General features: G+C 37.3%; 1 protein-coding gene across 1 annotated transcript in view; it reads right to left on the reverse strand.

The window, feature by feature from the left end:
• Nucleotides 1-20,633, reverse strand: part of LOC145283833 (protein TRC8 homolog) — a 47,172-nt gene extending 26,539 nt beyond the window's left edge. Inside the window, exon 1 of the mRNA XM_080132930.1 lies at nucleotides 20,328-20,633. Within this exon, the coding sequence (XP_079989056.1) occupies nucleotides 20,328-20,508 (181 nt within the window). The 5' untranslated portion in view covers nucleotides 20,509-20,633. The remainder of the gene's footprint in view (nucleotides 1-20,327) is intronic.
• Between the last annotated feature and the right edge of the window lie 4,421 nt (nucleotides 20,634-25,054).

Raw genomic sequence — 25,054 nt, forward strand, 5'->3', positions numbered from 1 at the left:
TCTCAGTCGGTTCGTCAGGGTTGTCCGCTGTCACCCCTGGTTTACGTCCTGACCTTGGAGCCCCTGCTCCGCAAACGGAGACGTGGGAAGGTGGAATAGCTCTGCCTGGAGGCTCAGCTGCCAAAGTATCCGTGTTCGCCGATGATGTCACGGTCTTCGTGTCGAACTTCAGAGACATCAAAATCGTGTCGGAGGCGCTTGCACAGTATGAAAGAATCACGGGGGCCAAGATAAACCGCAGTAAGTCTGTCGGACTGCCGTTGGGCGCCTGGGGTGGCAACGCAAACCTCCCAGCGCCCTTTAGCTGGACGGATGGCCCGGTTCGGATCCTTGGCGTGTGGTTCGAACCTGGTCTCCAGCTTGATAAGAATTGGTTGGAGGTACGGTCAAAGGTGGAGGCTGCGGTCAACGTGTGGCTTCCTACAAAACTTTCCTTAAAGGGTAGAGCTGAGGCGTGCGTCACATACGTCTTCCCTCTCATCCTTTACCGACTGGTGGTACTTCCCCTACCTGCACAACACCTAAAAGCTCTTGTTGAACTCTTGTCCACGCTCCTTTGGGACAGAGGAAGACACTGGGTGAGGGAGGTTTGGGAATGCCGGACTTGAAGTATCATCGAGACGCCGAAAGACTGGCCTTCCTGAGTCACCACCTTCAAGAAGATCAACCGTGGCACACCGCGATTACCGACGCCTTTCCCGAATTCATTCTTGACCCCGCTATCGAGTCGTCGCAGGCCGCGGGGAGACTCAGCCTTCCTGAAAGCATGCAGAGCCGCGCTAAAACAACTACCAAGGTCCAGCGATCTTGTGACTGCTACCCATAGGGAACTCCACAGGGATCTAGTGAGGGGGGGGCGCCGACAACCCGCTATGCACGCGTTTAGGTTGGCAGCAGAGTGAGATGCGCTCTGCGTGGAGTTGGATGCCAGATTAGAGTCGTCTGAACAATTCGAAGTTCTCTCTGACCTGGCGATTGGCTCGAAATGCACTTCCACTTAATATACAATGCAGTTCTGGGTTTTTGGAGTCACCTGCTTGTCCACGTTGCGGGACAACGGCCGTAGAAACGACTGATCACGCTTTCTTCGATTGCCGCAAACTCCGTCAGTACTGGTCATATGTCAGCGAGGCAATGGCTCACATTGATCCCGAGCATCCTCGCCCGATTACAGTATCCAATGTCGTTGACAAAGTGAGACCGTCGTGGGACCGGGAAAGACAAATGGTCTACATTACGATCCTGGCTGTGGCGAGAATGGTGATTTGGATGTCGCGTCTGCAGGGTGGTCGGGAGAGGTGTTGTCTTTTTCTGATCGTTTTCTTTAAACACCAACTACGGGTGAAGATCAGATGTGATAGAAGGCTGCATCATACGGCATTTGACAGAAGATGGATACATGTAGCAAGTCTGTGTGTACGAAAAGAAGCCAAGTTTGAACGCACAGTTCCATCAAGTGTAATCCATTTTCAGCCTCTTAGCTAGCCGAGTGAATGCTTCATCCCTCCCCAACTAGGAAGCCTCCAAGATCCCCATCCCATCTGCAATTCTTCTTTTCACTCCTCACTCTAAATTTCACCCATCTTGGAGAGAAAGAAATCAATCACTAACTCCCCATCCCCCACCCACAAAATTTTCTTTTCTCCATTTCGTCCCATCTATAGAGCATCGCTACTTAGAGACCGGTCTGCAAGAGCTCAGGTTCCTTTACAAACCAAAGTGGAACAGACGGTCTATCAACTAGATGGGGTTGGGAGGGTCCTACTAACCACTTTTGTATTTTTTCTTTCCCCGCCCTCGACACAAATGAATTATCCTATCATCATTGTTATCTTTTTTATTTTTACACAGAAATAAAAAATGTTTTAAACAATTGGGTGGAAAGTAGGACGTCCCCACGTATGAAAGGAAGAATGCAGTATTATGGTGAAAGAAAATTCTAGCTAAGAGAAACTTTTGTTTAGTTCTAGAGTGACAAGGATGACCAACGACCCCCATCTGCCCCCCTTTTGAGTTGGCCTTGTGCCTAAGTTTTTTTGTTCATGTTCATTTTTTGCCTGAATAAAAGATTTAATATTTCAAAGTGTAGTATCTGTTCTTACATGCTGTACTTATTGTGATATAAAGTGGGGGATCACTTTTCTGTATTAATTTAATGTAAAATGATCATCCACTTTACAACCAGTCAGTCTCAAAGCCATTCAAGTCATTCTCCAGATCATTCAAGTTGTTTTTGAAGGATTCCAGTTATTTTTTAAGCATTCAAGTCATTCTTAAGTTCATTAAATTCATTCTAAGTCATTTACTTTTTATTTATTTAAGTCATTTCAGCCCATTTTTCGATCATTTTAGTTTATCTTTAAGAATTTCATGTCAATCCTACATTCACGCATTCATTCATTACACGAGAGCATGCGACTAAAGGCTATCGGCCTTTAATTAATGACCTTAATCCAGCCAAAGACTCATAATAACACAATCTAGGCCTGCAAGGTCAAATGAGTAGCCGATCCCTGATTTAGAGTATGCAGGATCAGTTTCATATATAAATGATCTTTCATTTTGGGGTGATTTTAGCCTTTTATTGTAATTACCTCCGTCCCAATATTTTTTCACGCTGAAAAGCTAGCGAAAAGATTATAATTACTTACACTACCACTAACCCTAGGCCAAAGTGGCCTACCAAAACCTTTCCTTAGCCCTAAGTCAGAGGGACGAGTCACCCTCAGTTTCCATAACTTTACCAATAACCCTAAGTCCGAGTGGCAAGCACCCCTTATAAACCATCTTAAAATCACACAATCTTAAAAAATAAAACAAAGAGGATTTATTTCCTTTACAAAAAAATTAACTGCCCTGAAATGCTAGAAATTCTTTAACACATTTGAATGCCTTTGCATTAAACAGTACCTTTTATTATCTCTACTATCATATGGGAACTGTGTTTGTACGAGTTTGTTCCATATGGACTCAAAAACAGCTAGGCCGATTTTTATGTGCCTGGCAGTGGTCTTAGATAGGTTTTGTATAGAAATATCTTCGACAAATATTGATAATTGAAATAATCCGACAAAAGAAGGAACAGGCGATTTTAACCAAAGATAACACTTTACACAACCTAACATCGCAAATGCATTTGAGAAGTTTTATGACTACACAAGTCGAAAGACTAGACATAAAAATCAACAGTAGCTTCTTTGATATGACAGGAGCGAATTCAAAATGAATGTTTCTGTTTAGAGCACAACTGAACTATGATACATGACTTTTGCATTTTAAACTTTAATTCAAGCCATTATATATAAAACAATTTTATAAAATTAACAGTAGGTTCTCTACAGTGCAATGTAGACTAAAATTTGTGGACTAGGTCACTGTAGGGAGGAATGTGAATTTTCTTTCAGGTGCACCACGATGGGTCCCTATCTAGAGCAGACAATCGATTTGATTGAAAGATCATCGATTTCACCGATTTTGATGACAAGTAAAACATGCATGGACCTCCGTGAGTGCATGGTGAATGAGGCATAAAAAAGTTTAGCCCCCCCCCCCATTTAGTCCCAAAAGTCAAATCGTGGTGAAAATGAACGGTGCATTTTTAGGCCTTAATATATTTAAATTTGGGTTCTGCACCATGCAAAAAAAAAGAAATGACTAAGTCCATCATTCCCCCCTCCCCATTTAGCCCCAAAAGTCCGCAAGGCCTTAACATTTAAATTTGAGTCCAGCACCATGCAAAACTGCTAAATAGACATACACAGAAAATTTTGGACAAATATGATAAAACAGTCCAAAAATGGAGTGTTTTTATTAGCCCTAAAAGAGCCCCTGGGGCAGACCCAAGAGTTATTGCAATGTATAGACAAACAAAATTATATAAAAATCAGTTAATTACAACTTTTCAGAAAGTTTTATAAAAATTCAAGGCATCACTTTTTTTAGTAAGCACAAAAGTGTCCATTTTAGCCATTTTAATCCGAAAGGCACCCCTAGGGGGGCAACCGGAGTTTTCTCAGGAAATCAGTTCGGTTACATTTTTAGTCATATCATGTTTAATGTTTGTGCAAAATTTGTTGACAATATGTGGCATAATTACGCTGACACCGGTTCTTGTCAGATCACCAAAGTTAAGTAACGTTGAGCCTGGCCAGTACCAGATGGGTGACCATTTGGGAAGGCAAGGCGCTGTATGTACCGTGAGGTAAAATACCAGGTTGAGAAACTGGCACTGTCTATCCTTCTCTCAAGGGTAGATGGGACCCTCTTAAGCGGTGATAGACACCCCATCTAGTGATGGCGTCACAATAAAAAATACCCTTGATAACCCTGGCGAAGCATCAAGTATTCAGCTACCGACAAGATTTGAATTACACTGCAAACTCGTGTAGCGAGTTCAATCTCAGCTACGGCCGCTCTGGATGGATGGATATATTAGATCACTGATAAGGATTCTTGTGTAATGGATAAAGTACTTGGTAAAATTCAGTTGCAAGTTACACTTTTCTAGATGTTGAAGGTTCAATCCTCAGTGCAGACGATACTCAATTGCTTAGAACTTGATGGAATGGAGAACATGCTAACCATGTGTATTAAATAAAAGGTTCTGTTTCAAATTATGTGTAGATTACTGAATTTAACAGAAAGATTCCAGAGTCTAACAAGATACACCTGAAGAAGGTCGGAGAAAACATTTTGCAAATAACACTCAAGATGAGAACAATAGTCTAAATAATCCAAATAATATGAATTATCAATCTTCATCTAAGAAAAAAAAACAAAAAAAAAAAAACACTATTACTGAGCAATTTTACTTTCAAGTTTTATTTCTGACCATCATTCAATAAAATAGTTCATTTATACTTGAACATTCATACGTCATTCACCAACAGAATTCATATCATGACTATGACTACTTAATCCACCCACCCCACATATACACACATTATATATGCAACATTCTCTCTCCTCTGATGTTGAGTACATGGTGTAATGGGGAAAGGGGTGGCTGGTTAATCCATCTAATCGATGCATCTAAAACCAAGCTATCTTTACATCAACACTGTCATCAATTGAAATGAATGACTCGTCTTGGAAGGCTCCATGTTTTGACAAGCTTCTGGGTTTGACCTTTACTTACAGAAATGGAACACTTACATCAAATCATCAAATAGAAGTAGCTTATCCTGCCTTGACAGAGTTCAAAATCAACTTTGTAGCCTAGTAAGGAATGCCCTTTTCTCTTCCCTGCAACCTCTTTCCAACAGAAGAGACATTGTGAGCCTGTCTCTGTTTTATCATTATTGTTCCACCAACAGCCGGATTTGGACCTTAGAATTCACCCTCATACATTCGTCCCCAAAATTCTCAGTAACTACTCATTACATTTTTCTGAAATTTTGCATGAAATTACAACTACCCAAAAGGAGGAAATGTAACATTCTCAGATTTTTGATAAAAATTCTGGTTGCGCTTCCAGGGGGTTAAAAGGGCCCAAAATAGTACTTTTGGGGACATAGAATCTTTTCCGATCATTAGATTTTGATGAAAATTACCCAAAAGCAATATCACATGGATATACATCTGGAAACGTAATATTTGACCCTGGAAAATTTTGGGGCTAGAGCTCCAGGGTATTTTAGGGGTGAAAAACCTTTTGGGGCTAATTTTTATTTTTCTCCTAAAATTCAAGGCATCAGTCAGGGGACCATATAGTTATTGGCTTGTTTTCATGGCAAGTACTCGTCTGAGCTCCAATCTATGGTCCCCTATTGCTAAACTTTTATGAAAAACACTCGTCTAGTTGAAAACATTATCAATAATTTCCCCCACTCTTTATCTGTGCCTAAAACTAAATGTAGATTCCATAAACCAAGTTTCTTTCTTAGAACTGCACGCCTGTGGAACTCGTTTCCCTGCTTTCCAGCCGAGTACAATCTGATTGTCTTCAAGTCCAATGTAAACAAGTTCTCGATGAGCCGTCCCTGTAATAATCGAATATACCAAATTTCCACTACTAACGATTACTACGATATTGTTGCATTGACTACTGTAAACTCATTAATCCTTTTCCTTGAGAGGCTTCTAGGACTTGGTAAGTGATGACTTTTGTAAAAAAAAAAAAAAATCTTCATGGGAAGTTTTGGCAATAAAAATGCTATAGACAAAATGAAAACATATACACTGACATAAAAAGACCTCTCCCTTTCCCATTTCTAGAAATGAGGCAGATTTGGGAGTCAAAAAAAGTCGATGCAGACATCAAGCTTTATTAAAACACTTCAAAAATTTCAAAGAGTAACCTACATCTTTGGCAAATCAAGTAATCCGTCACCTAATTGGGGGCAAGATTGGGAAATTATCAAAACAAAATGGGGAGAAAAAAGGGGACAAATGAAAAGCATATCTCAATAAAACCATGTACATGCTAATAAACTAAAAATAATTATCCTAGTGCTCACTCAAGTGGATCATGATCCATGTTTGCTTAAGGCAACGTCCAAATACCCTTCAATTCTTTTGCTTAAGGCACGTCCAAATACCCTTCAAGTCTAGCTGATCTCACTCTACACAATTGTGCAGTTCTCACTCACCTTTCATCAAAGGAAGAGAGCTTTTAGCTTCTCAGCTTTAATGCACACGTTTATGCAAGATTTGAAGATGCAAGCATGATAAAAGTAAAGGTTCTTGTAAAACACTTTCATACACGTCAACCATACTACTTCCTTTCACAACTGCTCGTAGGTTCAAAATAACGTTTTTCCTTATCCATAGTTAGAACCACATTGCTACAGACATATGTTCTAGTTCAAAAAGCATCACATTAAGCATGCAGACCATAAAGCTTTGGATCATTAACGACAGCATGATAGGACAAGAGAGGAACGCGTGATTTAGACTAAATTTCATAATCGCACCAACTGCAAACAAATGAATCCGTCAAGTTAAATAAGGTTTTTCACTGATCTAAAGATACCTCTTTGTTATTGTCTAAGCCAGGTCTAAGATACCTCTTTGTTATTGAAACATCTTAATCCAAACATCCATAACCAGGATTGAGCAAACTTAAGCATTTGTCAAACCAAGCCATTCAATTCTATCTCACTATAATTGAATATGCCTTTCAAGACAACAGCAGAATGCAAGAGAGGCTTCCTTTCAGATGTAAAAACGTCAGCATTCATCAACACTCGCGGTAAAAGGAGGTACTCCCCTCTGAGCAAACTGTGTGCATCCTTCTTGGGAAAATGCATGCTTTTCAAAGTTGGAAAGGCTTTCTTAGCATCTACTTTCCAAAATTCACTTTTTTTCCTCACTAGTTTTAAACTCTGTATTTAACATCATTAACAGCCGAAAATTACTAATCCTATCCCCACCAATCTTTGCTCTTGCAAAATAACTACAGAATCGTCTAGTAAAGTAATATGGAATAGACGCATTCTTAAACAGAGTTAAATCAAACAACTAACAAAGGATATAAAGATGTGAGAGAGCTTGAACTACAATTTTTAGAACTAACCATCAATCTCAAGAGTTTTATCAAACCCAAACCCTTTCAGGATCTCTCAGACTAAATTCTTTTATGCAATCTTTGTATTCAGCAACTTGTGTTTTCCCCGAGAAGATCAAAGTCAGTCAAATAGGCAGCAAAACGCACTAAAAGGACTTGTCCTGCTTTGATAGAGTTCAAAATAGACTTCGTAGCCTCGTAGGAGATGTCCTTTTCTCTTCCTTGCAACCTCTATCTCACAGAAGAGATGTTGCGAGTTTGTCTCTGATGTATCCTTATTTTCATGGAAAGTGTTCGACTGAGCTTCAATCTATGGTCCCCCCTCGCCAAACTTTCACAAGAAACACTCGTCTAGCTGTAAACATTATCAAAAATTCCCCCCACTCTTTATCTGTGCCTAAACCTAAACGTAGATTCCATGAACAGAGCTTCTTTCTTAGAACTGCACGCCTGTGGAATTGTCTTCTGTTTTCCTGCTTTCCGGCTGACTACAATATGGTTGTCTTTAAGTCTAACGTAAATAAGTTCTTGAGCCGTTCCATATAATTTATCAAATTTACCAAATTTTCATTACTAATGATTACTATATTGTCCAATTTCTAATGTACACTCTTTAACCCTTATCCTTGAGTGGCCTCTTGGCCTTGATAATGTTAAAAAAAAAAAAAAAAAAAAAAGGACAAATTGGACTCGCTCGGGAAGAACTCCTAAAAATAAAAATGAAAAACCTCAAATACATTCGTTTGTAGTGACTTTGCTATTTTATTAGGTTGGTGAAAAAATAATGTTCTTACATATATATATATATATATATATAATAGTTGAACGTCAAAAACGACATTATTTTTGCACCATCATAATAGAAAGAGATAGCCTTCCAATGAAAGGCTTTTTTTGTAATTTTCTTTTTTTTTTGTAATCCAATGGAAAAATATCAAAAAAAGAAAAAAGAAAAAAAAAGAGGCAGCTGCAACAGTAGCTTAGTATTTAATGACAGACTGACAATCTGGATGTGCAAGGTTCAAATCCAGTTCTTTCCACTGACTCCCATTCACTCATAGATGTTGGCAACCTGGTTCCTTATTTGTTTTAGTTTTTTTTTTTTTTCATTTTGACTCTTGTTCTCTGTTGAAAATTGGGTACTTATGCGCTTTTGTTACTGTGCTGAAAAAATATTTTGAAAGCTATTCTTAACATGGGGAGGGTGCTTTGTAACTATTCTGTGCTTCCACCTAAGAATTAAAAAAGGATATTGTGAAACTTGAATTTAACCTGGAAAAAAAAAAATAAATAAATAAAAGAACTATTTAAAAATAGCATGGTGACAAAAGTGCATAAGCACCGAAAATCGTTAACAATAGCAGTTTCTTTTCTTTTTACAACAGGTAAGCCGAGGTGAAATAGGACACTTTTGGGGCTTTTTTTTTTTTTGTACATCTGATAAGTTTGAAAAAACATGGAGAAAATGTGCTCAGTGTGACACATGGAGTATGCACATTTAGTCAAATAAGCATGGCAGTGTTCAGTATAACACTAAAACGTACCAAGTTTTATGAGGTACTTTAACGCATCTTGAAAAAAAAAATATTCAAGTGAATAGAGCCATCTATATTAAAAAGCATAGAAAAGTTGTTTTTTTTAAATCATAGTAGTTTTTTTTTCAACAACACATTAAAATAAGTTTATTTTTGCATACATTTCACAATAAAATGCTGTTAAAAAACAATATCTCTTGGTAACACATGAAGCACCCATACTTATGGCAGATGTCACATCAAGCAACTCACAAATGTGAAACAAACATAAAATGAACTTAGACACACTCATACCTGGAATATTCCAAAATAACCAAAACTCCACCAATGCAGAATTTTGGTCGGGAATGGGAAACAAAAAGGCGACTGGAGACTGCTTGTGAATTTGATATTCCCTAGAATCTAAGTTCCAACCTCTGTCCCATCAGTGAAATGTTGCGTCCCTCTGCCTGTTTTACAAGTATTTTAATGGTGGATGCTCTGACAAACCCCCTCGACAAACAGCAAAATCCCACCCCTACACAATAGAGAAAGCCTACTTTAAGTTTTTTTTTCCTCAGAACTGCTAAACTTTGGAATTCCTTCCAGTTTCCTGCTTCCCCAACTGTACTGACATGCAGAAGTTCAAGTGTAACGTGAATAGACATCTAGCTGCTCAACTCCCTACATAGTATCCCTGCAATTCATGTCGCTGATATTAGCCCCCCCCCCTCCCCACCTTTACATCAAAGTGCCTTGTTTGGGGTGAAGATGTAAATGAAGCCGGATCAACTCTTGCTTCTCATCAAAATATTAAGGCTTTTACTTATATAACCGTCTCACTTTAAGAAGGTTATAGACTAGAGTTCTAAAGTGATACAGAAATCACCAAAATGTTTTATAAATAAAAAAAAATGTATATCTTGGCATTCACACACGTGCCTCTTCATCAGATTGCAAAGTAGAAAAAAATGGGCTAAGTCACTAAATCATGAGTTTACTGAGAAAAAAAAAATAAAATAAAAATTCTGTGTAGGTATTAAAAACTTTGTTTTGCTTTAAGTATTATTTTACAAGAAAACGGAGTTAAAATCTATTGAGAAATACGCACTTCAAATATGTTAACATTAGAGAAAGTGACACAATCACATTGACACACCGGTTTCCGCTAGATCACCAAAGTTAAGCAACGTTGAGCCGGGTCAGTACTAAAATTCTAGGAAATCCAGGTGCTGCATATGCTCTCCGTTTATCTCGGCATTGTTTCCAGTAGTCCTGGACTGCTCTTTGCCACTAGACTCCAGCAGTGCCAATTCAGGAGGTGTGATTGAGATTGCGCAACCCTTGCTTCACAATTATATGCAGCTACTCTTATAGGGGGTATCCATCATCTCTTGAAATAAAATGGAGGTATCCAGGTACTCATGCATTATACAACCCGGATGTCATTACTGCCGCATATTACGAACCAGGTTTCTCCTAAACGTCAGGTATGGCTGGACTAACAATGTGGGAGAGGGATGGGGGATTATTGCACATCTATGTTACTGTGCTGAAATAACATTTAGAAAGCAATTCTTAACGTGGGAAAGGTACTTTGTAACTCTTCTGTACCGTCATCTAACAATTTAATAAACAAAAATATTGTAAAAATTGAATTTATTATTTAGAAAATTTGGTTTCGATACGTTTTTTAAGGACACTTGGCATATTCCAATGACGATGTCAGCTGCCAATTGAGCTTGAGCGGATATTTATGAGAAATTCTGTTCATAATCTACACAATTACCGACTTCTGTTTCATACAATGCACTAGCACCAGGAAAGTTATCCAATATGGCCGAAATTGGTGGCCATTTTGGATAACTTGTTTGTTTTATCTAATGTTCACATATTTAACATGTATTTCCGAGGTCACCAAGAGGAAGAAATATTTGAAAATACTCAATGAAAAGTTTTTATTATTAAAAGAACGGACTGAAAAATATTCTCATATAAAATTGTTTGTTTTGCAGTTTAAAAAAATAAAGTGGAATATTCGATTTGCTTCGATAGACATGCAAGAAAGTTTCAAAAACAAGTTCACTTACTGCTATATTTGTTAGATTAAAATTATCCCAATGTGCAATTATTGCAATTATATAATTATCCAAATGGAGAATTGTTCTTTCTCTTTAGAAAAAAAAATACATGTATGTTTGAACTACCTACCACAGACATTACGTAAGGGGCAATGAAAAATACTTTTTATGGCTATTAGCATGGTCACGTGGTTGAACACAAACTTTAAGCACCATATACCTACACGTTGGTCTGGTAACGACGTCACGCTGTCATGTTCACCGGCCTTTACTCTCGGTAGCCTCGGTATTTCTCAATAGATTTTAACTCAAAAAGATTCCTCATAATATTTAAAAAAAAAAAAAAAAATTTTGCAATCTAACAATTGCGCTCCCAAAACAAAGATGGTAGAAATGTATACAGTTGATAAAAATTTTTTTTTTTTTTTTTTTTTTTTACATAGGTGTCACCACTTATCAAGGCCGATAGGCCACTCAAGGATAAGGGTTAAAGAGTGTAGAGTAGTCAAAAGGACAATATAGTAATCGATAGTAATGGAAGTTCGGTAACTTAAGTGGAACGATTCATCAGAAACTTGTTCACGTTGGACTTGAAGACAACCATATCATAGACAGCTGGAAAGCAGGAAAATGGAAGACAATTCCACAGGCGTGCAGTTCTAAGAAAGAAGCTTTGATCATGGAATCTATGTTTAGGTTTAGGCACAGATAAAGAGTGTGGAAAATTATTGATGTTTTCAGCTAGTCTAGTGTTTCTTGTGAAAGTTTGGCGAAGGGGGGGGACCATAGATTGAAGCTCAGTCGAACACTTTCCATGAAAATAACGATAAAGCAGAGACAAACTCGCAACATCTCTTCTGTGAGATAGAGGTTGCAGGGAAGAGAAAAGGACATCTCCCACCAGGCCACGAAGTCTATTTTGAACCCTATCAAGGCAGGACAAGTCTTTTCTAACAGCTCCTGCCCATATGTGGCAACAGTATTCCATCCTTGGACGTATCTGGCTCTTATATAGATAGAGAATTGCATCAGCAGTGAGATATCTACTGGATCGATAGAAGGATCCGACCATTTTTCCAGTGGCCTTGGCAACAGATTTGATGTACCTATTCCATTTAAGATCAGGAGTAAAGGTCAAGCCCAGAAGCCTGTCAAAACTTGAGGCCTCCCCAAGACGAGAGCCATTCATTTTAATTGATTTAATTTAATTGGGGATCAGAACATTGATGATGTAAAGATAGAAGCTTGGTTTTAGATGCATTAAAAGTAACCAGCCACTCCTTTCCCCATTGTACAACGTGATCAAGATCAGAGGAGAGAGAATCGGAGAGAACTTGGTCGTTTACTGTCTTAGATGTGCTACCATAGATGGTAGTGTCGTCAGCAAAAATGTCTACGAATGATGTAAGGATGTGATTTGGAAGATCATTAATACGGAACAGAAGCCACCAAGCATGAAAGTAAACACGAAACCATACAGAAACACTTCATTGCATGAAAACTATCCCAGTTTCAACACTTCTTGTGCTAATATATTGGTAAATGTGTGTTGCTTTTGTTCAACTAAAGACGTACCTTTAGAATGTTGACTTAAGATATAGGGGTAATCTGGCCCGCTACGAATGAATATCACCTTTAAATTTATCCCTGACAACTAGTTCTAAAGGTATAACTTCATCATCCCATGTTTTCCTGTAGTAGTTTTGCCTGGCAGCCATATTGTTTTAGCTTTAGCAGCTAAGGGAAACTGCAGGTTGTGTGCATATGCAAACGGAAAGAAAAAACACTTTCTAAACACGAAAGAAACGAAAAAAAATGGGGTCAATGTGGCCTGGCTGTCCCACTGAAGACTTACCTGCAAAGGCTGTTTATTGGGGAGGTTGGGGGTGTTTATTCTGAAAGCCGTTCTTAACATAAGGAAGTTAGGGGTAATACCCATAAAAAGTGACACTTTGCATATCTTTATTTAAAAATGAAAAACAGAGCAAACTGGTTGATTTTTTTTTTTTTTTGAGGGAGACTTTCTTCAATTACAGGTATTCAGTAAGAGTAGTACACGTCTGCTGCAAAACTCAAACAACATTTGCACATGCTCCATGAACAACTTCTTTTCATTAACAAACATGGCGGACAATACAAAATACTAGAAAATAACATTGCACACTGAATGCATTAATACTAAAAAAAAAAAAAAAAAAAATTAAAAAATACGTCGATAAATTTAAAGACAATATTCGTTCGTAGCAGACGGGAGTACCCCTGTGTATTCTTAAAAAGTCAACATTCTAAAAGGTAGGTATTTGGTAGGCCAAGCAGCGCACATTGACCAATATATTTAATATAGGCACGGCCAAAACGGAAGTTGGGAGTAAGTATATTTTTGTTGGAGTCTCTTTAAAAATAAAATTCAAGTAATTATCTAATCAATACAAAATTTTGACCGAATATTAAGTGAAGAATAAACTTTATAACGGTGTACTTTTTTTCATAATCGAGATATATATTTTGCCTACAAAACTCCCCTCTTTATTTGTGGTTACAAATATGCCTAAAATAATCAGCCAAAACTGAACAAAATATATTGTATTTTGGGGAGGGTGAGGATTGTAGTTAAAAGAAGACGTGCACACGTATCAGATTTTAAGGTTAAAAATTCGAGTTTTGAATGTGTTCAATTTTTCATCCATTGTTTTGAGCTGTGAAATTCATTGAATATGGTAATTCTTGCAGATTAGCAAAAAGATAGGTACTTACGCACTTACTGAACCGTGCTGAAATAATATTTAGAAAGCCATTCTTAATATGGGGAGAGGAGGGTGTTTTATAACTATTCTGTACTTTCATCTAACAATTTAAAAAAAAAAAAAATATCGTAAAACTTTAACTTGAAAATACTATTTTAAAGAGTGCATAAGCACCAAAAAATATATTTTCAATATTTTTATGAAAAACACTACTTTTAAATCTTTGAAAAATAAATTCATTTTCTTTTAGTGAACTCAATATTGCTCATATACAATTAAATAGGAAACGCTTTGAAGAATCGATACCAAAAAAGAAAATTGATAAATAGCTATGCATTTTCTCTACCGCTCTCCCTCGACCCAGGACTGTGCCCTGTACTACTGTAAACAAAGTCTCTGACAGCATAGATACAGCACTCTCCCTCGACACTAACGCAGAAGTGCATGTATTTGGTGACTTCGATGTCCACCACAGCAACCGGCTTGGATTTTCTACTTACAGACACAGCTGGTAGCACAACACATAGCTTCTGCATTTATGTCATATCTCATTCCCTATCACAGATGGTTACGTTTCCAACCCGTTTCCCAGACCAACAAGAACATGCATCACTTCTAGATCTGTTTCTGACAACAGTTCCCGATGATTGTGTTACAAATGCCTATAGCCCACGTGGGAACGCTGATCATGCAGTGATAATGGTTGAAATCGTCCTAAACTCTAGAGCCAAAACTGAAGAGCCAGTGCTCAAAACAATGAGGTATTATAAAAAGGGTAACTGGGAAGCCATCAGGGATCTCAAAGATGCGCCATGGCGAAATATCTGAACAGTGCGCAAATGAGACCACTGAATGGTTCAAAACGGCAATTGAAGCACATGTTCCCACGTGGAAATTTTATAGCAAGCTCCACTCTCCCCAATGGTTTACTTCTACTTGTGCAGCTGCCATTGCACAAAGGCAGTATGTGTACCGCAGATTTAACCAACATAAGTCCAGTTCAAACAGACAAAACTATATAGAAGCCAGAAGTAACTGTAAGAAAGAAATAGCGACAGCTAAGAAAAAATTTACTGAATCAACCAAAAAACGCATCGAAGCACAGAAATTAGGAACCCGTGACTTCTGCAACATCTACAACAGTGTAGTAAATAATGGGCAATCAACAATTCCCCCACTAGCCAACAATCACAAGGTTGTTCACTCAGCAACCGAGAAGGCTAACATGCTTGCCAGTCGGTTTGCCTCAAACTCCACACTGGACCCTGCTAACCACCTCCTCCCTGACTTTCCTTTGCGGACAGACACCACACTAGACGATCTGAAAATCACCCCTTCTCAGATGCATGCTATCATAAAAAACCTTGACACTTCAAAAGCATGTGGACCTGATCTCATCCCAGCTGTGCTATTAAAAAAGTGCTCAGCTGAAGTAGCTCCAGTTCTCTCCAAACTCTACAACAAATGCCTTAATGACTCGTGCTTCTCGGGCTGTTGGAAAACTGCTTCTGTAGTACCAGTATTCAAGAATTCTGGCAAAAGAACTGACCCATCAAATTATCGCCCCATTAGCCTCCTCCCACTTTTTACCAAAATATTTGAGTCCATAATTAACCAAGCTCTAGTCCATCACCTTACAGATGCTAAACTTCAAACTGACCAACAATATGGATTTAGGAAAGCCCGTTCCACAGCAGACATCCTCACTGTAATCTCTGAACGTATATACCATTCACTGGACAAAGGAGGGGAGGGGAGGGGAGAGCAGTAGCTCTAGATATATCTAAGGCTTTTTTAATAGTGTATGGCATGAAGGTCTTCTCAGGAAAATCATATATAGTATCACTGGAAGAATACTTAACATAATTAAATCCTTCTGAGATAAGAGAAAAATCCAGGTTGTCCTCGACAGTCGTACATCTAAACAATGATATAAATGCAGGAGTGCCTCAAGGGTCTATCCTTGGACCTTTATTATTCCTAATATTCATAAATGACCTCCCTGACAAAATTGTCTGAGATGGGTATATATGCTGATGACACCACGCTCTATAACAGACACGACAGGAAAACAAATGAACACATTTAAAGAAATGGCAGAAACACTAGAGGATGACCTCCAATCTGTAGTGGAATGGGGACAAAAATGGATGGTCACATTCAATGCTACCAAGACTAAACTGGTTTCCTTCAATAATTACAAAAAACCATCTCTACCACTAATAGCAATGGCCAAAGACTATCTGAAAGTACATCTTTCAAACTCCTCGGCCTAACATTTACAGTAAACATTTTACAACATTTTCACCCCAAACAAGGCAGATTACCACTTTGAAGTAGGGGGCTACTATCAGGGACATAAGCTACAGGGGTACTATGTAGGGAGTTGGGCAGCAAGATGTTGGTTTATGTTACACTTGAACTTCTGCATGTCAGTACAGTTGGGGAAGCAGGGTCTCAGAAGGGAGTTCCAAAGTCTTGCAGTTCTGGGGAAGAAACTACTGGAGTAGAAGGCTCTCTTACATCTAGGGACCTCTACTGTGAAGGGGTGGGATTTAGTTGCTTGTCGGGTCTGTCGGGGGTATTTACGTTGAGGGGGTACAAGTGCTTGCAGTTCGTCAGAGCATTCACCATTAAAGTACTTGTAGAACAGGCAGAGGGATGCAATATTTCGTTGATGGGACAGAGGCTGAAGCTTAGAAGACAGTTCAGGACCAATTAGGTTGGCGATTCTCTTGTCCAGGAGCGAGAGACTAGTAGCAGCTGCACCAGCCCAAATATGACAACAATACTCCATACATTGGCGAATGGTGGGTTTATAGAGGTACAGGATACTTTCGGGCGTTAGTAGCTTTCTAGCACGGTAGAGAGAACCCACCTTCGCAGCGGTCCTGGCAATACACGAGTTGGAGAAATTACATTAAGAGCATTGCCAGGACTGCTGCGAAGAAGGTAGGTTCTCTCTACCGTGCTAGAAAGCTACTAATGCCCAAAAGTATCCTGTACCTCTATAAGGACATCATTCGCCCATGTTGTTATATTTGGGCTGGTGCATCTGCTACTAGTCTCTCGCTCCTAGACAAGGTACAAAAGAGATTCGCCAACCTGATAGGTCCTGAACCGTCATCTAAGCTTCAGCCTCTGTCCCATCAATGAAATATTGCATCCCTCTGCCTGTTCTACAAGTACTTTAACGGTGAATGCTCTGACGAACTGCAATCACTTGTACCTCTCCTCGACGTAAATACCCCCCCGACAAGCAGCTAAATCCCACCCCTTCACAATAGAGCTCCCTAGATGCAAGAGAGCCTTCTACTCCAGTAGTTTCTTCCCCAGAACCGCTAGACTTTGGAATTCCCTTCCAGTTTCCTGTTTCCTCAATTGTACTGACATGCAGAAGTTCAAGTGTAACGTAAACAGACATCTTGCTACCCAACTCCCCATATAGTACCCCTGTAGCTTATGTCCCAGATAGTAGCCCCCCCCCCTACATCGAAGTGACAATGTGCCTTGTTTGGGGTTAAAATGTAATAAAAAAATAAAAAAAATTAAAAATACGATAATTTCTTTCGGCAATTTGTCGTTACGTGATATTTCCTCACCTGTAGTAGACCATAAAGGCCTACAAACAGTGGTTTATAACGTTATTAAAAAGGAGTGGAGGGTGTTTTGTACCTATTCTGTACTTTAACCTTACAATTGAATTAAAAAAAAAAAAAAAAAAAAAAAAATACTTAAATTAAAAGTGGAAATTCGATTTAAAAAAATAGCGCGGATCACTCTCTGCATTAGCACCTTTTTTTGTTATGACTTGCTGGAGTTTAAAGTGTAGGGCTGGGGCACTTGCATCTACCACATTCTCGTCCCCACATACTTGGTCCTGGCAAGACAGGGTCAAGACGACCAAGCATGCAGAGGAGGGCGGGCGCCGCCACCATTCCCGCCCCCTCAATGTAAACAGAATTTTTGTGAAATGTTACACGCTTTCCTACTCGTTAAATGTCGGCGCCTTATGGAAAAACGGTTACTTAAACTGCAGAAGCGCCCGTTAAACTACACAAGTTGAAGTTCTATTGAATACCCCCCAAAAAGAGAACGAAAAACATGTTTTTGTAAACCACTCGTGAAAAATAATTTTTTTTAAGCATTAAAACTACGTAACACACACACACACACACAAAAATAAACCATTTTTTTTAAAACTTATTTCAAATATCTAAAGATTCCTCCGCGATGTGATAAGTCACTTCACTATAAGAAAACGCTACTGAAGGCGGTGAAATGGCGTAAAATAGTTCCAGGGTCCAGGGATTCATACTATGCAAACGGTAAATTTGCGACAGGTTTGATTATCAAATTCGTTGTCAGCGAATACTTCCTAAAAAAAAAAAAAAAAATTAGAGTGGTCGGTGTTCTATTGTAGAGTAAGGTAACATTTACCATGGGGGGGGGGGGAATTTACTCCTTTTTGGTAACTTTTTACTTAATTTCCACTTTAACGACAACCACTTTTATAGAATAACGAATTTAATGGGTTTTCGAGTGTGCTGAAAACGAATACTGCATTAAAATTTGCCGCAAACCAGTAGTTTTCCAGATATTTAACAATGTAATTCTTTGCTATCAGTGGTAGCCATTTGTGTACGCGCAAGCGCATTTTTTTTTTTTTTTTTTTAACGAAGGCTACGATTAAACTATGACAAAAAAAAAAAAAGTTGAGAAAATAATCATTACCGACACATTTCACCCAACCCGGCAACCCCAAGGTACTCCATACTGCACAACCGTCAATCTATGAATAATTTTTTTTTTTTTTTTTTTTAATCGTTAACCTTAAATTTATTTATTTCGCTAAAAGTCTATGCCACCGCAAAAACGGACGAAAAAAAAAATTTAGCAAGAAAATAAAAACCACCCTTAAGGTTAATGGCTGTGCTAACGAAGGACACAAATTATACTGATTCTACATTCGACTTTGCGGTGATAATACAGACTTTAGCCAATCAAATAGTATTTAAAAATAAGTTTTAACAGTTTTATTAGTATTTAAAAATAATCTTGATTAAAAATGGTTTACATTTGAACATTTCATTCCGTTATAACAACTGGATCAATATTTGACATTAAAACACGTTGGTAAAAAAATTTTATAAATACAGCGTGTTCGACAGTTGATTTAATCAACTGTGCTTACCTCGAGAATGCCAATACTGACGTACAACAACCAAAAACAACGGTACAATAGCCAAAAGATGACTAAACTTTATTTTCTGATATATATTTGCATGTTTGCATTGTAATTTATACGGTTCTTGGGTGCTTATACACTTATGTACCGTGCTATTTTTAAAATCGTATTTTCACGTTAAAGTCGAGTTTTACGATATCAATTTTTTGTATTATTATTCAGAGACCTCGCCGCCATTTGTCTTTTTCAAATATATCGATAAACACTATGATTTTCGGACCGAATATACATTTTACATTAAATAAAGACACTAAAAACTTATCCAGTTAGGTAGAAAGGGTTCCCGGTAGAAAAGTAACTTAACTTGCCTTTGATAACATTTGTTATATTTGTTTTTTGACAACTTTTTCGAATTTATGTGTTATAGAAAAACAAACCAAAATTAGTTATAATTACAAAACTCCTTCCAAATGTTAAGGAGTTTCTAAATAATACCGTTATTATTTTAGCACGGTAAGTACATAAGTACCGGTTATTTCGAATTAAACGAAAAAAAAAAAAATACAGAAAAATCTATGTCCGTTACCAGTCACACCACACACCGGAAATGTCATATTCCAAAAATTACGTAAATTAATCAGGTAGTTTTATTTTTATCATATAAAGAAAATTATTTTTAAACAATTTAAAAACGATAATTGTGAAATCAGTAGCATTACGAAGGTGATCTCGCAAGTTTAAATTATTGTGAACTTATCTGCACTTTCTTCAAGATGGCGACGTAGACAGTCTTTTCGTTTACTCATAAATTTTTTTTTTTTTTTTTTTTTTTTTTTTACAACCTGTCCCAACATCCCCAACCTCCATGCAAAGAACGGCTTTCGGAATAAACACCCAACTCAGAAAGCCGTTCTTAACATGGGGAGGTTGGAAGTGTTTCTGGGGCAGGTCGTAAAAAAATACCAAAATAAAACTACTTGATGAATTAAAGTTATTTTTGGAATCTTCGTTCCGTGATAAACATTTTTCCTGCATGATTGTTGTTTTTTGTTTGTTTGTTTTTTATTGGGTTGAATTCTAAAGAACCCAGTTAATATTATGAACCCGGCTTTCATTTTGTGTAGTCGCCTTCGGTTGTTGTAACTGTTTACGGAACCAATACAGACAACTATGGGGTTCAATCTTTATAAGTACCTAAGCAATAAAACCACGAAATTACTAATAAAAAATACATAAAAAGCAGATAAACCTGCCGCCAAATGTTTGTCTTTAAAAAACGACAAAATTGTTTACCTGAAATCCCAAACAATACTGTTAGAACATGGAGTGCCCAGGTGTACAGGCCATCGGCAAAGTTGAACAGAAACCAAAGACCTGAAGACGTCTGCCGATTCAGTATGGCATCCATTACAAACAATGGGGGTATCCTTAAAGCAACGCCCAGTAATTTTTTTAATCTGTCCTTCCATGTCATAGTTTATGAAAGGAAAACTTGAGAAAAGAAACTTCGCACCAATATTGATACGGTCAATGTTGTCAATCAACACGAAAAATAATCTTCTCGGAGAAGTTATAACTTCCGGTTCTGACTAGAAGTGTAACATTTTTAATTTAGCCGTCGTTTCGTAATTTTATTTTGGAATGGGATGTAGAAAAGTATTATTATTTTTAATTCAGCTTTAATTTAGTAATAAAATTTTTATTCTTATCAAGAGTTCAACTAAAAATTCAAAATAAATAAATAAAAATACAGAAAAATCTTTGATACGTCACGGAACGTAAATGTCATATTCCCAAAATCACCTAAATTGACGAGTAGTTATATATATATATATATATATATATATATATATATATATATATATATATATATACAGTAAATATTTTTTAGGTACTTGTACAGTTTAATGAAGACATTAAAAAATGAAAATATCGAAAAAAATGTGATATAGTACGTATCCATTTTGAACTGAAGATCGAAAAAAATTTAACTTAATTTGATCGAGTAGTTTTTTTTGTTTTTTTTATTTGTTTTTGTTTTTTGTTTTTTACAGCGGAAAAACACGTTTTTATAACAGCACGTTGAAGGCAGTCATCTTGGTTTTTTTTTTTTAATTTGTTTGAATTTTTAACACGACACGGGAGATAACTCCAGTTAAAGCGCCGACACTCCCTCCTCCCCATCTTTATTACTAGCTTTTCTTCCTAAAAATCGAACCTTTTGCTCGGTATCATAACAAATTGTTTTGTTGTTTTTTTTTTTTGCTGTAAAATAAAAACTACTTGATGAAATTAAGTGAAATTCTTTTTCGGAGAACTTCATTCCATAACAAATACGTACAATTTAAACTTTTTTCGATATTTTCATTTTGTAATGCCTTGATTAAACTGTACATGTACCATTTTTTTAACGACTTTTGGCAATTAATAATAAATCGTAGCCATTACAAGACTGATTTTAAAATCTCGTTAGTTGGAATTGAGTTGTCTCCTTTTTGAGACCCCAAATACTTACAACAATATGGCCGATCAAGACAACAGTCAAGCTTCGTTATAAAATTAAATTTTCTTAGTTAAAAAGAAAAAAAGTACTTGATCAATTTACGTGATTTTTGGAACATGACTACATACATCAATCATACAATTTTTTTATTTTTTATTTTTGTATTTTTGTTTTTTAATTATGTCGACTTCTGGACAAGTACCGACATTTTTCATGCATATCAAGAATATGAAAAAGGAAGAGTGAAATAATAATAATAATAATAATAATAATAATTTAGCCGTCGTTGTGGGGGGGGGGGATAATTAACAAAATTAAGCCGCTGTTTCGTAATTCGCATGGGTGGTGTGTGTAATTAAAAAATGTGTTGGAATTATATTATAACTAGAGGGGGTATCCGGCGTTTCCCGGGTGTTTGGAGGTGTGTGTGCTGTTAAATAAAAAAGAAACCGGGGGGGGGGGTAAAAGTTGGTAGGATCGAACCTGAGGCGAAGTTTGAAAATAAAATCGGCCAGCCAGAATGAGTTACTGAAAGATGTTTGAATTTATTTAAGTAAGAACCAAATTGACAGGTGCGCGCACGGAAGTCGTAGAGCAATAGCTATTCAGCAAATGAGGTCAATGACCAGGTTTGTTTGTTATAAGCGAAGTAAAAAAGGAAAACAACGTTAAAATTTAAGCAGTGGGGGAGGGGGTAATCAAAACATCGAAAAAAAAAACACAAAAAAACCTAACGTAAGGCAAACAAACGATGTTAAATCTAAAAATCGAAAAAACAAAAAAGAAATGGCTTAAATAAGCCTGTTTCGATATTAAAATTTAAAAAATCAGTGGGTACCTGGGTGTTTTTGGGTGTGTGGTCAGGGGTGGTAAAAAAAAAACACAGAAAAACGAACGTTACGTGAAAAATGGCTTAAATAACACTGGTTCAATATTTAAATTTAAAAAAATAAAAGAAGACATCTCACACCACGATTCGAACCAAAAACGTTTAGATAACGAATCAACTAAGCTAACGTGACGTAAATAAAATTTAGTCAGTTTTTCAACTATTTAAAGTAAATCAGGTCATGATGTTATCTGGCGCATGCGTAGAACCGGTCGTCGTCACGAGAGGACCGTTTTTGTTGACCCCTCCCCCTCCCGTCGAAAATTGTCGATTTCGGGGTGAAAAAATTAATGTTTTGGGCCAATTTTTCAATATTTTTCGAGCGAAGGATGGAGCTTCAATATGATACTGAGTTTGTGAATTTTTGTCGTGTCTGTCGAAAGTTTTTAGCGGACACAAACACACATACAAACATACAAACATACACACATTTTCGTTTTTATATTTATAGATAGTAGAAAATCGAAATTTTTAATATTAAATTCCGAGGCAAACCAATAGTCTCTACATAATTATCGTGATTTTTAGATGAATATATAAAAAAAAAAAAAACGATAAGGTAGAAAAAATTATTAAAGAAAAGAGTTTTTGACGCAAATTAGCAAAAATAAAATGGTGGGCTAAAAGAACACCGTAAAATTGCAAGTGTGTAACTATTGTCCATTTTTTAAATAAATTGTGTGTTAACAGTCATAAATATAAGCTACTTGCCTTGATTTTAGCATAATTGAGTCACTTCCCTTGTTATTATGTCACGTGTTCTCAAAACAATATGGCGAGGGCTTTTAAAAATCGAAAACTCTTGTTTTTTTTTTTAATAATGCAGTAATATTTAAGTATTTCTGACATGCTAATTAAGTAGATATCATTGCTATTAGTTGAAATTGACACAAAAAGTCAGTAGATGCCATTGTTTTTTTCTTTTTTAATCAATTTTTTCGTTTTCTAAATTTCACTATTATAGTGTAGTTGTACCAAAAAGGTTATCAAAAAATACAGCTTTTCTTTTATGATTGAATTTTAAATGCCAAAGTAAGATAAGCAAAATATGATAATTTTTAATGTAGCTGTCATTTCCTCATTTAATTTTGCATGCATTATGGATGAATTAGAAAATGAAAGATGGTTTTTATTTAGCTGTTGATTCATAATTTTGTCTGAGTGAGGCAATAAAATATGTAATCTTTTTTTTTAATTTATCAAAGACAAACGCAGATGAATGGTATAAAATAGAGGCCGTATTTATTGCACAAATAGTACAAAACATAGCGTAGAAAAGAACTAGAAAAATAGGTTTAATGACATCACTAGAAACAGGAAGACTGTAAAACTTGGGAGTATCTCTAAAACCTAGACAGCACAAAAGGCTGAAAGAACAGAAACGTCATCTCTGGAATCTGGGTTGACGTTACACATGTTGTATATGGACGTCCCTGGGATGTAATAAAAGTACCTCCAACATAGACCCCTACTACCAGGTCTCCTTCTCCAACATCAGGGGTCTATGTTCCAACCTTCCAGAGATTGAAACACAATTACAGGAGACAAAACCGGACTTATTATTTCTAAGTGAAATTGGCATAGGGCCAACCACTTCCGCCATGGGCATGGAATATGTGCCTACATCAAAGATGGCTTTCCATGTGGTAGGGATATCTCCAAAGAAGACCCTAATTTACCTTATATATGCTTCCGGGTTGCACTAGCTTACACCACTGCATTTATATTTGCCTTCTATCGCCCCCACAACAGTGGGGTTACTATCTTTAAAAGTGCATCTGAGAAAATTGACCACATCCTGTCTGCTCATCCTTCAGCTAACATTCACATTTGCGGTGACTTCAATGTCCATAATGTGGAATGGCTGACCCACTCAAATAAAACCGATGACAAGGGGAGATTTTGTCATGATTTTGCCATTGCCTATGACCTCACAGATGTTCACAAACCCACCCGTGTGCCCGATACACCCGGTCAATATGCAAACCTTCTAGACCTTTTCCTCACAACTTCCCCTGAGCTGTGTTCATGTTCTGTTCTATCTCCTCTGGGATCCTCTGACCACTCCGTTGTATCAGTTAAGATAAAAATGAAATGTAATAAGTCTTCAGACGTACCTCTCCACCGTACTGTATATCGATACTCTATGGCTGACTGGGATAGCTTCCGTACATTCATATCTGACCTACCTCTGCATTCCATGTTTAAAAAGGATGTGTCCTCTATAGTATCAGACCTGACCGAATGGTTAATTGTAGGCATAGACCGATTCATATCATCCAAAAAATTCCAGCAAAAACCTAACAGCCAGCCATGGTTCTCCCCTGAATGTGCTGCTGCCATCGCGCACAGAAATCACTTTTTCTATAGCTACCAACGTAATAGATGTACTGAGACTAAAGCTGCCTTCAGGACTGCCAACAACCACTGTAAAAGAGTAATAAAACATGCAAGAGAGCTATATGCTCAGTCTGTTAAATCCAAAGTAGCTGAGCAGAGGCTTGGTTCCCACCAGTTTTGGCAAATAGCAAACAGGATCTTGAACAGGTCATCTCGTCAGCATCAGACAAGGCCAGACTATTTGAAAAGAACTTTGCAGTTAATTCTACCCGATGCGATAATGACCAT

Source organism: Euprymna scolopes, chromosome 8, assembly GCF_053919585.1.
Source record: "Euprymna scolopes isolate OS-2025 chromosome 8, ASM5391958v1, whole genome shotgun sequence".
Classification (NCBI taxonomy): Eukaryota; Metazoa; Mollusca; class Cephalopoda; order Sepiida; family Sepiolidae; genus Euprymna; species Euprymna scolopes.